This window comes from Neoarius graeffei, chromosome 8 (assembly GCF_027579695.1).
Source record: "Neoarius graeffei isolate fNeoGra1 chromosome 8, fNeoGra1.pri, whole genome shotgun sequence".
NCBI classification, from domain to species: domain Eukaryota; kingdom Metazoa; phylum Chordata; class Actinopteri; order Siluriformes; family Ariidae; genus Neoarius; species Neoarius graeffei.
Window position 1 is genome coordinate 85174939 of NC_083576.1, and position 16736 is coordinate 85191674.

Consider the following 16736-nt stretch of genomic DNA (forward strand, 5'->3'; position numbering starts at 1 on the left):
GTGCGGGACTTGTTTTCGTGCGCCTTTTGGTAGGGCTGTCGCTGCGACACCACTGGAATGACATCCTGGCCTTTATTTGGTGGCCTTTTTTTTTTTCTCCCCTCCCTTTCCTTATAATTACCGTATAAAGTGACGTTGGGTATGAGAAAGGCACTATATACAGTCTTATTATTAAACATACAGTAGTTAATGATGTCATACTGTTTTTAGAAGATGGAAACAGTATGTTACCGTATGATTCCGTTTTTGTGCATCTAACAGTCACTGGAAACTAATCGGAGGTAACAAAGTTGTGAACGAGGAACTGACAAAACATCACAGCTCGGCTGGATCCAGTGGCAGCTGGAGGTCTTTGAAACAAGGGAAGCTCAGTTTTAGGTCTACATGATAAACATTTTCGAGACGTGATGCCATCACGCGTCTCCAGATTTTTCTGGAGAGCTCAGTGGTTTCGCCAGAATTCAGCCACAGCGATGTAGGACGGGTTTTCCGACACCACCGTGCCATAACGCGCAATTCAGCATCTTAAGCTACGTTCACACTGCAGGCTGAAGTGACTCAAATCCGATCTTTTCGCCCATATGTGACCTGTATCCGATCTTTTATTGACAATATGAACGACACCGATCCGATTTTTTCAAATCCGACCCAGGCCGTTTGGATATGTGGTCCTAATTCCGATTCCTATCCACTCTTTTCATATGCGACTTCAGTCTGAACCGCCAGGTCGCATTCATCCGACTTACACGTCATCAACAAGCCACAAACGTCACTATTCTGCGCTGAAGTAGGCGGCGGGTCTCTCAAAAAAAGTTACAACAGCATGGTGCATAATCACGGGCGCAGATGGGGGGGGATTCGTCCCACCCAGATTTAAATTCACCTCGTTCGGTCCCCCCCACTTATAGGGAGGAAAAAACGTCTGTGCTGTCTTTCTTTGCATAAGGCAAACCTCACGGAAAAATCAAAAGACTAATTACCATTCGGTTTATTGAGGTGCACAGCAGTACATACATAGTTGCAACAACTCACATCAAACAAAGACTGATATTCGGTTGGTTGAGCTGCGCAGACTGCACAGGTTGCGAGCTCGAGCTTGGTTGCTATGGTAACCCACAACAAGTTTGACAGGCATATCGGGGTTGGGGTTGGTTTGCTGGCAGCTTTGTCCCCCCCAGTTCAAAAAACGTATCTGCGCCCCTGCGCATGACATCAGTGCGAGGGACGCTTCGGGCTGTGAAGGTTCTGAATCTTCTCAATGGAAGGACGCAGAGGTTAGGGAGCTGATTTCCATTTGGGGGGATGCAGCTATTCAAGCTAGATTGGATGGGTCATACCGCAACCGGGCGGTTTTACTTCCGTAAACACTGGCCATGCTCACTGCGTGTGACGTCGTCGTATCCTGCAATGCGCATGCGGAACACTTTCAGGTCGCTTTTCGTTCATACTGAGGATCACATACAAGTCGCATATATTTGTTAATGTGAACGACCTCACAAAAAAATCGGAATTGGGGGCGTCGTGGCTCAGGTGGCTAAGGCGCCATACCATAAATCCGGGGACCCGGGTTCGATTCCGACCCGAGGTCATTTCCCGATCCCTCTCCGTCTCTCTCTCCCGCTCATTTCCTGTCCTGTCTCTACACTGTCCTATCCAATAAAGGTGAAAAAAGCCCCCAAAAAATCTTAAAAAAAAAAAAAAATCGGAATTGAGCATTAAGCCTTGCAGTGTGAACGTAGCGTTAGAATCAGATCAAAATTTTTTTAAATCTGGCTCCTCTAATAGCTACACGTCACAGCGTACACGATGATGACGATGGAGGAACTATTTAAACCACGTTAAAAAAATAATAATAATAATTGGTTCACTACGCTGTCAATTTGAATATCCCTGATGAGTTTGTGGGTTCGCATCCCTTCATCGTTAACTCACCGATGGCTGCCGATGTCCTTTTCCGTCAGCCTGCACTTCGCTCCAGCCACGTCCACTTCAACGAGTTTGGCGTCGAAGCGATCTTTCTTGCTGAAGCCGAAGTTTCTGCCACAGATCAGGATGCTGGTGTGGCCTTTCAGTGGAGCGGTTTTAGGAAAGATCTAAAAAATAAATAAATAAACACAAAAACCCTGCTGAGTGTTCATATTGTTCATCTTTTCTGCCATCCCATAATAACAGTGGCTTTTAGAACAAATCCCATGGCTTCCATGCTGAGGCACTCTTCCATAGATCTCTTTATCTTTAAACGAACAGTTAAGACAAACGTACGTATGTGGAGAAATGCTTTCTGTTATTAGAAATCAATTACAAACTTGAAAGCAAGACCAAAGTTCTCTAAAACGCTGGCGTCACTGTGTTGTGTTTGGTTTGTTTTTTCCCCTCCAGCACAATGTTTAAAGCGGACAAAAATCAATAAAGGTCAGAGTTTCAGACTCGGTGGCCCGCTTTGTTTGAAAGCACTTATTCTATTAGCTTGACGCTATTGTCTAATGGTGTAACCAAGGCAACCTGGTTTGAGGCTTGGGGCAGGACGGTTACCTCAGAGATGAAGAGCGGGCAGGAATCTTGGCTCCAGCTCGAGCCGGTGCACTGAGGAGAGCGAGTGCAGAGGTTCCTGTTCCGGCACCATCCGCAGCCCATGAAGGCTGGAGCGAGCAGACACGAGCTGCAGCTTAATAACTGCTCACACCCGGGCCCGATTACAGGCACCTTAGATACCTACAAAGACGAGAGAGAGAGAGAGAGAGAGAGAGAGAGAAAGAGAGAATTTTAGAAGCAATTGTACAGCATTATCTAAATAAATCAATAAATAAATTAATTAAACGAAGACGTCAGATCTTAAGACACTATGATGTCAGCAATATTCCCCTATGAAATATATTATTTGTTTTCCTTTAAAGGGACAGTTCGGGATTTTTGACATGAATCTGTATGGCATCCCCATCAATAGTGTCGTGCAAACACACTGACTTACCCCTGACAGCATCCTGTGAGTCCAGTTCTTGTCCAGTTTTGGTCCAGACGAAAGTAGTCCGGCAAGTTTGTTGGGGTCACGAAAGTAAAACGTTTTTCGTCTCAAAACAGTATGTGTTCAAAAGAGTGATATATTTGCATCACAAAACCGTTGCCAAATAAAAAGTCAGACCTCGAAATCGCTTGGCACTATTTTCTCTCCCTTCTTATCACTGCGCGCTGCCGCCAGGTGACAGCCACGGCTGTTTCGTTCATTGTTTACTGCTAGCAAAGTTAGCGACAACATGTCTGACTACGACAGCGACGTTGAAAACATTGACTTCATCTCACAGCCAAAGGGATATCTTTATGAACCCGAATATACAGATGAAGAAATTCGCCAGATGGAGTTAGAATGGGCAGAGAGAGAAAGGGTGGACAGAGAAGTGGAAGAAGGTGAAGCTGGAGCCGCAGCTTGTTAGCGCCGCTGATCTGAACTCCTAAGGCCAAGAAAAAATAATTGTTTGTTTCCGGTTACCCGACCGACCGTTTAAAAAAATGCCCCGACCCTAGACTTTTTTGTTAGATGTTTAAAAAAAAAATGTATTTTCGCCGACCAACAATAAATTTTGAAAAAAAAAATATCTGCATTACGATTTGCATAATATTGTCGATCTGACAAGTGACTAATGGCCCTTTTCCACTACCCTTTTTCAGCTCGCTTCAGCCCGACACGGCTCGCGTTTCGACTACCAAAAACCAGCACGACTCAGCTCGCTTCAGCCCTGCTTAGCCCCTAAAACTCGCACAGTTTTGGAGTGGGGCTGAAGCGAGCCAAACCGTGCCGAGTGAGGCTGGGGGCGTGAGCAGACACTCCCCTGTGCACTGATTGGTGAGGAGGAGTGTCCTCACATGCCCACACACGCCCCGCGAGCACGCTGGGATCTGTAAACACCGTAAACCCGGAAGAAGGAGAATTACGAATTATGAGAATTTCTGAAGCCTTATGCGCCTCGCCTCATCTATACGCTCTTGCCAGTATCTGTTGGCGTTGTCGGTGACAACAAGCCACAGCACCAAGACCAGCAACACTAACGACTCCATGTCCTCCATGTTTATTGTTTACTCTCCGGGTCGTGAGACTACCGCTTAAAAGCTCACTGATGTCACTGTTTGCGCCGCCTAACGACATCATGTGACGTCCACCCACTTTCGCTAACTCCACCCAATGTGTCCACCCACTTCCAGCCAGCACGGTTCAGCGCGGTTGTAGTCGAAATGCAACTCCAACAGCCCCGCTCAGCCCGACTCAGCACGGCACGGCACGGCTCAGCCCGACTCAGCCGCGTTTGTAGTGGAAAAGCGGCATAATTCTAAAACGCATATATCGGACAAGAAACACTCATTGATTTCTCACGGCCTCAATCTGACGTCATGACCTCTTTCCGGGAAACACCGGCTTGTGTTGTACACAACGCTAGGCATCATGGCGGCCAACGAAGTGTTCTCGATTACCGTGATCGGTTGCGACCACACGGAAGATTGTAAGACAGTAAGTTCATTTTATAAGTTTTCAACTGTAAAAGAACTCTACGAACATTATCATCCTCCGCTGGACGAGTCATGCAAACAGTATACACACGGCGCCCAGGCTAACGGCGGTATCGATATCATGATGGAAGTCACGTTGGAAAGCCTGCTCAGCAATTTTGGCTTGCGGGCACTGACATTTGAATGTAAACGGAAGCCGGAGTTTCAAAAAAATGTTAGCTATCAAAACAAAAATACTAAAAGTACACGAGGACGCAAAAGTAGAGGCAACAAAGGTGACAAATAATGCATTCCAAGTGCTCATGGCGGGCGGCAGAGCTTTTGTTTCTGTGAAGAAGACGGGGTAAGTTTGCTTGTTGTGGGCGCCATTTCACTGGTTTTCTTAGGCCTGGTTCTGGATGGTTGAGTCACAGAATGACACTTCCCCACTATGTGCCACTGTTTGTCCCACACCTAAAATTTATTTTAAAAAAAAAACTACCTACCCGGTATTTTGTGTGATAAAAAAAAAATAAAATAAAATAAAAAGACCTACCTACCTACCCTATTTTTTTTCAAGATGTAATAGGAAACAAACAATTATTTTTTCTTGGCCTAATCACTGCCAAACAATGGGAAAGGTGTTGATTCCTGCGCAGACGTCAACATGACAGCGCGCAGTGATACCGAGGGAGACAAAATATAGCGCCAAATAATTGCGAGGTCTGACTTTTTATTTGGCAACAGTTTTGTGATGCAAATATATCACTCTTTTGAACACATACTGTTTTGAGACGAAAAACGTTTTACTTTCGTGACCCCAACAAACTTGCCGGACTACTTTCGTCTGGACCAAAACTGGACAAGAACTGGACTCGCAGGATGCTGTCGGGGGTAAGTCAGTGTATTTGCACGACACTGTTGACGGGGATGCCATACAGATTCATGTCAAAAATCCCGAACTATTGCTTTAAGAGCAGGTCCTGATGCATTTTATTCCTCTTGTAACACAGCGATTTGCCAACGCTAATTTATTAAACCATTCGCAGGTTACCCGGCGTCGCCTGGGTTTCGCAAAATTCTGGGTTGCCTCCAGACTTCCATGTCAATTTTGGTGACGATCCGTCGAGAAATGGTGATGTTAACCCAAAACAAGCAACATCCTCCACCCTGGGCCCCCCTGGGGCCTGTACATGAATTTTGTTTATATCTGCAAAATTCCTGGTCATCCCCGGACCTACTTGCCAAATTTGGTGAAAATCTGTTGAGAAATGGTGAGGTTAGCTCAAGACAAACAAACAAACAAACAAACTTTGCTGTTTATTACTGTATATACATAGATACCATACTTTTTATCTGTTTATCATTGCATTCAATGTTGTGGAATGCCGTTCCCTCATCACAGCGGCGAACCGTTACTATTAGAGCTGGGACTTGAGCTCAGCCAAAACTGAGCCGGACACCAAAAAAGCAACAGGGTAAAGGATTTTGTGGGAGATTAGCGTCAGGCTGCCAGGTCGCTCGTTGTACACTACCGTTCAAAAGTTTGGGGTCACCCAGACAATTTTGTGTTTTCCATGAAAAGTCACACTTTTATTTCCCACCATAAGTTGTAAAACGAATCGAAAATATAGTCGAGACATTTTTCTGGCCATTTTGAGCATTTAATCGACCCCACAAATGTGATGCTCCAGAAACTCAATCTGCTCAAAGGAAGGTCAGTTTTATAGCTTCTCTAAAGAGCTCAACTGTTTTCAGCTGTGCTAACATGATTGTACAAGGGTTTTCTAATCATCCATTAGCCTTCTGAGGCAATGAGCAAACACATTGTACCATTAGAACACTGGAGTGAGAGTTGCTGGAAATGGGCCTCTATACACCTATGGAGATATTGCACCAAAAACCAGACATTTGCAGCTAGAATAGTCATTTACCACATTAGCAATGTATAGAGTGGATTTCTGATTAGTTTAAAGTGATCTTCATTGAAAAGAACAGTGCTTTTCTTTCAAAAATAAGGACATTTCAAAGTGACCCCAAACTTTTCAACGGTAGTGCATGTAGCTGTCGGTGTTGATTTTAAAAGTAACTCGGTAAATTCCACAGGGAAATGAATAGTGAGAAATACTGTAGCGAGCGTGCAGCGTGGAAGAGTCTGGAGACAGAAATCTTATGGCCCTTTTCCACTACCCTTTCTCAGCTCACTTCGGCTCGACACGGCTCGCGTTTCGACTACCTCAGAGCAGCACGACTCAGCTCGCTTCAGCCCTGCTTAGCACCCAAAACTCGCACGGTTTTGGAGTGGGGCTGAAGCGAGCCAAACCGAGCCGAGTGAGGCTGGGGGCGTGAGCAGACACTCCCCTGTGCACTGATTGGTGAGGAGGAGTGTCCTTACATGCCCACACACGCCCCGCGAGCACGCTGGGATCTGTAAACCCGGAAGAAGAAGAATTACGAATTACGAGAATTTCTGAAGCCTTATGCGCCTCGCCTCATCTATACGCTCTTGCCAGTATCTGTTGGCGTTGTCGGTGACAACGAGCCACAGCACCAAGACCAGCAACACTAACGACTCCATGTCCTCCATGTTTATTGTTTACTATCCGGGTCGTGAGACTACCGCTTAAAAGATCACTGATGTCACTGTTTGCGCCGCCTAACGACATCACGTGACGTCCACCCACTTTCGCTAACTCCACCCAATGCGTCCACCCACTTCCAGCCAGCACGGTTCAGCGCGGTTGTAGTCGAAATGCAACTCCAACAGCCCCGCTCAGCTCGACTCAGCCCGACTCAGCACCGCACGGCTCAGCCGCGTTGGTAGTGGAAAAGCGGCATTAGTTTCTCGGTCGTTAGCCTGTGCTACTTGCTCTCAACACTACCAGCACTGGCTTGACTGCTTTATTAGCATTCACTAACACTACTGATGAACGCTACACCGGCTGGAAGGTGACTTCACTGCTGCGCTGACGGCGCCGACTCGCAGTTAAGCTCGCGTTGGGGTTCGAGAAGGCCGAGGGCGATACATTTTTGGTCCCTCCCACTATAAATCAAAATCTGATTGGTTAATTCGTCCGTCACTTCCTACATAAACATACACCGCCACGGCCTTCTGTCCGGGCAGAACCAATGAGTGAGCAGCTCTAAACTCTTCTCAGCCTAGAGACAACAAACAAATCTCCTTGTCTACCTCGATTTTCATGTTTTCAGGACGGTAACCCTTTCATTTCTGAAGCACATCTGATAGAAAATGAGGCCGAATTAGAAGAGAATAATCATAATGAAGTTATGAAAGAAATCAAATGCTGATATGTTCAGGCCTTCTCTGAAGGTCATGACGGTTCCTCGCTGCCTCGTCAGCCTCTCTCTTGCATTTAATATCACACAGCTTGTCATGTTACCAAGAAACCGCAAAGACGTGTAACTTTCTGACACTGCAGACATTATTTTTTTTGTTACTCTAGAAATGATGAAGTATCTCAAAGAAAAGAAAAGAAAACTTTGCCTACTGTAAGATTTACAGACGTGCACTCGTGGGGAAAATTTTCCCTGTTTCCCAACGGAAATGTTCGACCCCTGAATGATTTCTCACCTTATTTCCTGTGACCAGCAGCAAGGACGCGCTGGCGTTCTGTGGAGACAACACGGCGACTTGTGAGGAGACGGGGAGCGTGTCCAACAGGAAGTTCACATGCGGCTCTGTGTTGCCAAACCGGGAAACCACCACCTGGACAAAATGCCAGCGAATGACATGAATGACCTCTCGCAACGCAGGCCTTTGTTTTGCACATTGCAACGTCATAAGGTACATTTTCTGTTTACTGTAAACACCTGCTTGACGCGATGGCGTTCTAAAGCAAAAGTCGTCGAACTTCTTGTTTATGTTCTGTGGAAGGTGATGTCAGTGAAACTCCGGGGAGGTTGTACAGTTTGCGCTGCGGATCCTGTTTTTCGGGGGAAGATGACGGATTGAAGCGTGATGACTGGAGCTGACGGCGGCGAGTGGGAGCAGACAAAAGCCATGGCCCGAGGAGAGAGAAGACATGGTGATGTGGCATGTTGGGAGGTGTCGGAACACTCGCTCTATCTGTCTCCGTGCACCTGGACTCAAATTTATCATCCCGTGGTTAGGCTGCAATTACAGGCCTCGGAGCAAGGCCAGGTCTGAATAGGACCATTATAGAGAGAGTGTGTGTGTGCTGGAGCTCTGCTTTAACACACCTGGCCTGAACGTGTGCTGAGGTAAGAGTGGTGTGTGTGTGTGTAGAAAGTGTGTCTTTGCACAAACAGTGTGTAGGAAGCTCTGTTATGGCATTTTGTCTGTAACTCTGTAAGAGGAGCATCGCGCTATAAACGTTCATCAGCGGTTTGACACCATCCTTCAGCCACACACGCGAGGAAAAGAGAAGACGCTGCTCTTTATCTGGGCTTCTCCTAAGCTTCACACATGCGCTCACTGGCCACTTCATTAGGAGCACCCATCCGCCTGCTGTTCCCTCGACAGCGGCACGATGCATCAAATCAACAGCTTCAGTTCATCCGAACGGGAAAAATTATGATCTTACAGTCAAGCGTGACTTCCTTTCACTGTGGCGTGGGTGTCGGTTTGAGCCAGATGGGTACGGTATGAGGTTTGAGTATTTCAGAAACTGCTGATCTCCTGGGGTTTTCACACACAACAGTCTTTGCACAGAATGGTGCGGAAAACAAAAAACATTTTTGAGTGACAGTTCTGTGAGTGAGGGGGAAAAAACAAACAAAAAAACAAACCCAAACACCTTGTTGATGAGAGAGCTCAGAGGAAAAGGGACAGATTAAAAGGATATAGTAACTCATACTGTATAATCACTCTTTACAACAGACCTGGGCATTTTACGGCCCGCGGGCCGCATCCGGCCCTTTGGTTCATTCTGACCGGCCTAGGGATGTTCACCGATGACCGTTTGACCGGTGGTTGACCGAATCAACGCTAACCGGTTAATTTTTTTTTGGTTGTCGGTGAAAAAAAAAAAATCAATCGTTTTGAAGCTGCCGATTTTGGAGCGGAGAACCTGGAATTCTGTGTTGTAAACGCTTGGGGCGTGCCATGCGGTGTAAGGACGACAGCTGACAAATCAGAAACACCCATTCAGTCATGTCCCGCCCTTATGTCTCGATCTTATTCTCATAGCCCGTCTCCAACTTCTCAGTCACTTCGTATGGAAATGAAGAAAAATCCATTTTTGTTGGAAGTACAGTGAAGCATTGATGCTTCTGTTGAAGCAAGTATCAGGTACACTTCGCTAACAACTTCAGTATAACTCCAAGCACATTACATGAATAAAGCTGAAGTACATTTTAACCCAAAGTGGTGTGTAGAAATCGTATAACAGAACAGCTGGAAGCTGTATATTTTGACTACTAACTGTTATTATCCTATCCACATTCATCGGATATGAGCAATCGGACGCTCTGATTGGCTACTCTACTACTAGGCTATCAGCTCATATCCCATGAGTAGAGAAAAACAAAATGGTGGCGCGTGTTGCTGAACCAACCGAGGACGAAATAAAAACTCTACTCGAAAACAAAACGCCAAAAATTGTCATCGAGTATTTAAAAGAAACAGAAATAGCTAAAAGAATATATATGTATGTGTGTGTTATTGACCAGCTGGGAGGTCCGTGACCGAGGTCTTGAAAGTACTGAGCGAGGCGCTCTGGGCCGAGGTCAGTATTCAAGGCCGAGGTCACGGTATTTCACCATACGGACCGACCTTAAGCTGGTAAATAATATATTTATTTTTTTCTTTACCAAATTCTAACAGAAAACGAGAGCGCCCGAAAGGGAAAACCGAGCCGAGCCGCCAATCCTCATTCACGGCTGTAATGCAAATGGCTTCCTCCTCGGTATACAAGTGCACTTCCGTGGCAGGAAAAAAACTACGTTTTGCCGCCTATGTAGTCCCCTATTTATACAAAATTGAGTCATTCAGGATTCAGCCATGTTTTTGCTCGGCGTTAGCAACAGTTAGAGGTTTTTAGCTTTCTCCTGAAATGTTTTCTTTTATTTCTTCTTCCTCAGGGGAGTAAAACTCGCTTTCGCTGTGAACACTGTCGTTATCGCTATCCATGCTGTAAAATTAATGCTATTCTCCTGAGAAATGTGAAAATAAATGTTGACAAAAATTGCTACGTTTGTTGTTGTTGTGAACAAGTGAGTCGCCAGAGGTCCGTAACTGGGGTCCGTATCGTAGGATACGGACCCGCTTGCCAGCCAATCAGAGCGCAGGATTTGATGGAAACCGGACCACGAAAAAAATTCATATTTTTCTTCTCCCAATATCTCCAGTTCCACACTCCAGCCCAGTCGGTGGCAGTAATGCACCTTTAAGTTGGTTTGCCAACCACCAAAAAAAAAAAACCCTGACAAAGAAGAAACCCCCAAAATTGAAAAAAGCAACAAAATATGGAATAAAAGTATTTGATGGTAAGAACAAATATTTTTTATTTTTCAAGAATTATTATTATTATTATTATTATTACATTTTTCACAAATTGCTCCCGTCATTTCACCGGTTTGTTTACATTCTAAGCAGAAATGATTTTGTTGGACGTTTTGTATAAAGTTTTTATTTATCAAATTTGCAAAAAAAAAAAAAACAAAATAATAAAACTTCTCTGTTTCTCAAAATCCAGTGAATGTGGAGAGAATAAAACGGTTATTCCACTCAATCTGATCGTACACGGATTACAGACAGCTCGGTGCTACGCGCCTCGTCGGCTCTCAGCTCATGTACGACTCGATTTCATGGAATAACTGTTGTTCATTTTTAACTTATCGTTATCTGAAATCAAATAACACTCTCACCACACTAGATGAACTAACAGCTTTAAAGTATCCTAAAAGTTTACGAAATGCTAAATGTCAGTGGATTTACTTACAACTTGAAGAATTCTTATAGTATAACTTTTTAGTGACTTTCCACAATGTCTTAACGATAACGAAATGCTGTTAAAAAGAACGTTTAAGATGTCACTTTGGTAAAGTTACTAAATTTAACATTTAAATGCACTTTAAATGTGTCACAACTACTTCTAAGAATACCAGTAAAGGGTCTTAAAGTTACTGGTATATTTAATGAATTTAAAAAGTTCAGTAAAGGTAGGCTACTTAAATTTACTACTAAATTTAAAGGAGTACGCCACCCCCAGGTGAAATTGAGTCAGTCCCTAGAGTTGGATGAGTGAGCCGAAGCGTTTTGTAGCCGACCCAGCCATTGTCCTGATCTGGAAACGTCCCGGTTAGCTTTAGCTTAGCGTAGTCGCTGTAATCCGGCGTGTCCAGCTAGCATTGTCGTTGCAAAAGTGAATCAAATAACTCAGGATTTTTTATAATTATTTCTCATGACCTGTACATTCACATCGAGTACACATATCAATGCAAATTAACACGAAGGGATTTACTAGACCAATTTATATCTGGAACTATTTTCGGCCACAGCACAGGCAAAGCACCGCTGCAGGCGCAAAGACACCACGCAGCACCTGAAAATCCTGGTTTCCCTGGTAACACTGGTGTATTGACGGAAGTTGTGGTGCTGCGTGGTGTCTTTGCGCCTGCAGCGGTGCTTTGCCTGTGCTGTGGCCGAAAATAGTTCCAGATATAAATTGGTCTAGTAAATCCCTTCGTGTTAATTTGCATTGATATGTGTACTCGATGTGAATGTACAGGTCATGAGAAATAATTATAAAAAATCCTGAGTTATTTGATTCACTTTTGCAACGACAATGCTAGCTGGACACGCCGGATTACAGCGACTACGCTAAGCTAAAGCTAACCGGGACGTTTCCAGATCAGGACAATGGCTGGGTCGGCTACAAAACGCTTCGGCTCACTCATCCAACTCTAGGGACTGCAGGGACTGACTCAATTTCACCTGGGGGTGGCGTACTCCTTTAAGAGCTGGTTTTAAAGGTAACTTAAATACACTACGAAATTTAAGATCCCTTTAAGGTTTAATTCCTGAAAAAGTGAAAATTCACTGGATATGAGCGATCGTGCGCTCTACTACTAGGATATCAGCTCATATACCGTGAGGAGAGAAAAACAAAATGGCGGAGCGTGTTACTGAAGCAACCGAGGATGAAATAAAAACTGCTCGAAAACAAAACACCAAAAAATACAAAAAAAAAGCAACAAAATCTATGGCATGAAAGTATTTGATGGTAAGAACATATCTTTTTTATTTTTCAAGAATTATTATCACATTTTTAATAAATCATTTCGCCGGTTTGTTTACATTCTTCATCTTTAAGCATTAAAATTTGTTGAATTTTTTTAGACTGATAATAATAATAATAAGTTCAATTTATATAGCGCCTTTCACAAACCCAAGGACGCTTTACACAAGAATTACCACCAAAAAAAAAAAACTAGGAAGAGTAGTGTGGGGTAAAGAGAAAAGTTTTCAAGTTGGCTTTGAAGGAAGAGAGAGTGGAACAGTCACGAAGCGATTGTGGTAACGAGTTCCAAAGTTTAGGAGCAGCAACACTAAGGTGGGGTTTACATTAGACCGTATCAGCGGATCATCAGATTAACGTTTTTAAAACGATTAGCGTGCACACAGCAACGCCAATACACGATTCGCGTGCACACAGCAACACCAATACACGGATACGCTCGGCACCACAGGCATCCTGCGCTCCAAATCACTCCGCCCTGAACAGCGAGTGCCCTCTGGAGGGTGCGCACTCCGGCCCCGCGCAGCTCACAGAGCGCGCGAGTGAAGCGAACAAGCAGTGATTCGGGACTGAGCCGCTGTGTGTGAGATCCCAGCGCAGATCACTTACCACTTGCAAGTGGAAGGATGGCAAGCCTAAAGACAATCATAACTACACAATGGGCAGTATTTGCATCAGTATTTGCAGTATTTTCATACTTTTATACTCTTTAACGAAAGGTGATACAAGGCGGAAGTCCGCGCCGTTTTTCAGCAGTCGCGTCACATGACCAACGCCAGCGAATCAGGAAGGTGGATGTCACAGTGACGTCGTCCAATGACGACGCCAGCTAGAGCTCAGCACAGCGTATCCGCGTATTCTCAATGTTTACACAGCACCGGACCAGACACGATCTGGATTGAATACGTGGACGCTGGCGGATTCCCGTTTCCCGGCGTTTCCAGGCGTTTTAATGTAAACGGACAGTGCATCCGCGAAGGAAACGAGACAGATACGGTCTAATGTAAACTTGGCCTCAATGATCTACCACCCATAGATGCCGGTTTAAAACGTGGAACAGTCAGAAGTCCACAGACAGAAGATCTGAGGGAGCAGGAGGGACCGTACAGATGAATTAGCTCACAGAGATAGGAAGGGGCGAAACCATGAAGAGCTTTATAGGTTAAAAGCAGGATTTTGTATTTGATCCGAGAGATAACTGGCAACCAGTGCAGCTGCTGTAAAACAGGAGTGATGTGAGCGGTGCGCTTGGTGAGTGTGAGGACTCTTGCTGCTGAGTTTTGGATGGACTGCAGGCGATTCAGCGATGTGGCAGGGAGACCGTAAAAGAGAGAATTGCAATAATCAAGACGAGAAAAAATAAATGCATTGACCAACATATTGGCATCAGTTTCCAAGAGAAAAGGGCGGAGACGTGCGATATTGTGGAGGTGAAAGAAAGCATTCTTAGTAATTAGTTTAAAGGGGTACCAAATATAATATATACAGTTGCTGATGTGACAAAGTAACGTATTCTTAAGTATTCTATCAAATTTATATACTAGAAAACAACAAAATATCTTGGTAATTGTAAATATAATACTTTATACGCTAAACCGCGCAAGAGTCGCCATTTTTAAAAGACCGTGACGTCAGCGCTACCCACTGCACTAGCGGAACTCTCCGAAATAGAGGAGAGAAGCGTGTAATCATGGCGTCGGGCGCATCAAGCGAAAGCGACAGCTCTGTCGAATCATACGAAGAGATCCCGCAAGACACACCGCAAGCAGGCTATGGCTTAGAAGGGTACCGGTTTGAACCTAGGAGAGGTACTGTGTAGTGGAAGTTCATTATGTCTAACTATTAAAGCTATTTTAAGTTCGTTTCTTAAGACAAGGATTTTTTAAGATGTTCCCTTGTTGACAGTTTCGGCGAGAATCTTCCGCCTTCTTCAAAACAGTCAGCAGATGTCGAGTGGTGACGTGCCTTATCAGCTGATGTTACGCTACGGAGGCGTGAACGTCCCGCCCAATTTGACAGGTAGTTCACGCCTCCTGCTGTCAGGTCGCTCCCCCAGGACACATCTGGTGACTGTTTTGAAGAAGGCGGAAGATTCTCGCCGAAACTGTCAACAAGGTAACATCTTAAAAAATCCTTGTCTTAAGAAACGAACTTAAAATAGCTAGGAGAGGTACTCTCGACTCCGGTGATGAAATAAGAGAAGAAAGCTCGGATGACGGCAAGGATGAGACCGATGCTGACCATGGGCGTGGCGAGCGTGGGGCAGAGCGTCTGCGTGCAGGTGACACGGCGTGGTGCTCGTGCGGAAAATGTAACGTGGAGTTGCTCACGAGTCCAGCAGAATTTATTTGCTGCAATGAGATAGGCGCCACCCGTGGACTTGCGAAATCGTCGCAAGAGGCAGAAACGGGTATTTCACACGTGCTATTCCCAACCTCAATGAGCCAACACAACTGGGCACATACATACGTCATGAGTGTTACGCAGAGAAAATGAACGTGCATTCTGATTGGATAAAATTAATATCATGGCGGGCTGTTCAAACTGCGGAAATAGTTTGCTCGAGCTACTTTCAAAACACTATAACTTTCCAACCTTAGAACAAAAAACTTTTGTAAGTCTTGAATAAGGTTCGTTAATGTGTGTTTTATTGTTATATTTACTCTATATATTGCCCTCTGTTCCCCTTTAAGATGGGGTTCAAACGTAAGGGTGGAGTCAAAGATAACGCCAAGGTTTTTTATAACTTGGGAAGGATGAACAGACACACCATCTACATCAATAGTGAAACTGGAGAAATTCTGAACCTGTCTTTTGGTACCTACTAATAGAACCTCCGTTTTGCCAGCATTAAGTTTAAGGCAGTTCTTATACAGCTATTGCTTAAGGTCAGTGATGTAAGTCCTTAACAGCTGAACAGAGGCTATGGAAGGGGTGATAGTGATATAGATTTGAATATCATCAGCATAACAATGAAAGTTAAGGCCATGGTTACGAATAATCTGGCCTATAGGAGAAACGTATGGGACCAAGGACAGAACCCTGAGGCACACCTTGAGCAACAGTAGCAGTGGATGATTTATGAACACCAATCGAAATAAACTGTTGCCTGTTTGCTAGATATGACTGAAACCAGGATAAAGCTAAGCCAGTAAAGCCAGTAAGCCAGACTGGTTCAAAAGCTCAAGCAAGTTTGAAAATTACAGAACTGAAATGTCCAAGAAAGAATTAAATAAATGTCTAAAGCTGTTCCACACCTCGGCACGACAGCACTTTCTTCAAAAAAACAACAATTTGAAGTCAATTTGTTCAGCCATCGATAGGTTTTTAAGAAGTCCGCCTAAGCGGAAATAATTTTGTCGGACGTTTTGTATAACGTTTTTATTTATCGCATTTGCACCCCTGAGGGATGGTAACTACCCCTGTGGCAATTGTGCCCAATGTAACAGTACATATAAGACATACTTTTAAACACCCCAGGTCTGGTAAAAGTTACAATGTGAAGGGTTTTATTCCATGCAATATAAAGAATGTTGTTTATTTGTTAAGATGTCCCTGTGATAAGGTCTATGTGGGAAAAACTACACGTAGCTTAAAACAAAGGATCAGCGAACACAAGAGTTCAATTAGACGGGTTGATCTTAATTACCCTGTGGCTTGTCACTTTGTAGAGTGTGCCCACCCTGTTTCTTCCCTACGGTTTCAGGGAATTGAGCAAGTTAAATTGTCAAGGGGTGGGAACATTGATAAAGTGCTATGTCAAAGGGAATTGTTTTGGATCCATACATCAGATGCCCTACAACCCAAAGGGTTAAATGTAGACTTTGACATGAGTGTTATGTTATGATTGGAGGTATCTCATCTCATCTCATTATCTGTAGCCGCTTTATCCTTCTACAGGGTCGCAGGCAAGCTGGAGCCTATCCCAGCTGACTACGGGCGAAAGGCGGGGTACACCCTGGACAAGTCGCCAGGTCATCACAGGGCTGACACATAGACACAGACAACCATTCACACTCACATTCACACCTACGCTCA

The 16736-nt window shown here is 44.5% G+C and overlaps 1 protein-coding gene across 2 annotated transcripts in view; it reads right to left on the minus strand.

The window, feature by feature from the left end:
* met (MET proto-oncogene, receptor tyrosine kinase) overlaps positions 1-16736 on the minus strand; it is a 192666-nt gene that overhangs the window by 106506 nt on the left and 69424 nt on the right. For both annotated transcript variants that reach the window (XM_060928408.1, XM_060928407.1), the window contains exons 4-6: positions 8069-8203; positions 2533-2712; positions 1933-2093 (exon numbers count right to left, since the gene is read on the minus strand). In XM_060928408.1, the coding sequence (XP_060784391.1) occupies positions 1933-2093; positions 2533-2712; positions 8069-8203 (476 nt within the window). The remainder of the gene's footprint in view (positions 1-1932; positions 2094-2532; positions 2713-8068; positions 8204-16736) is intronic.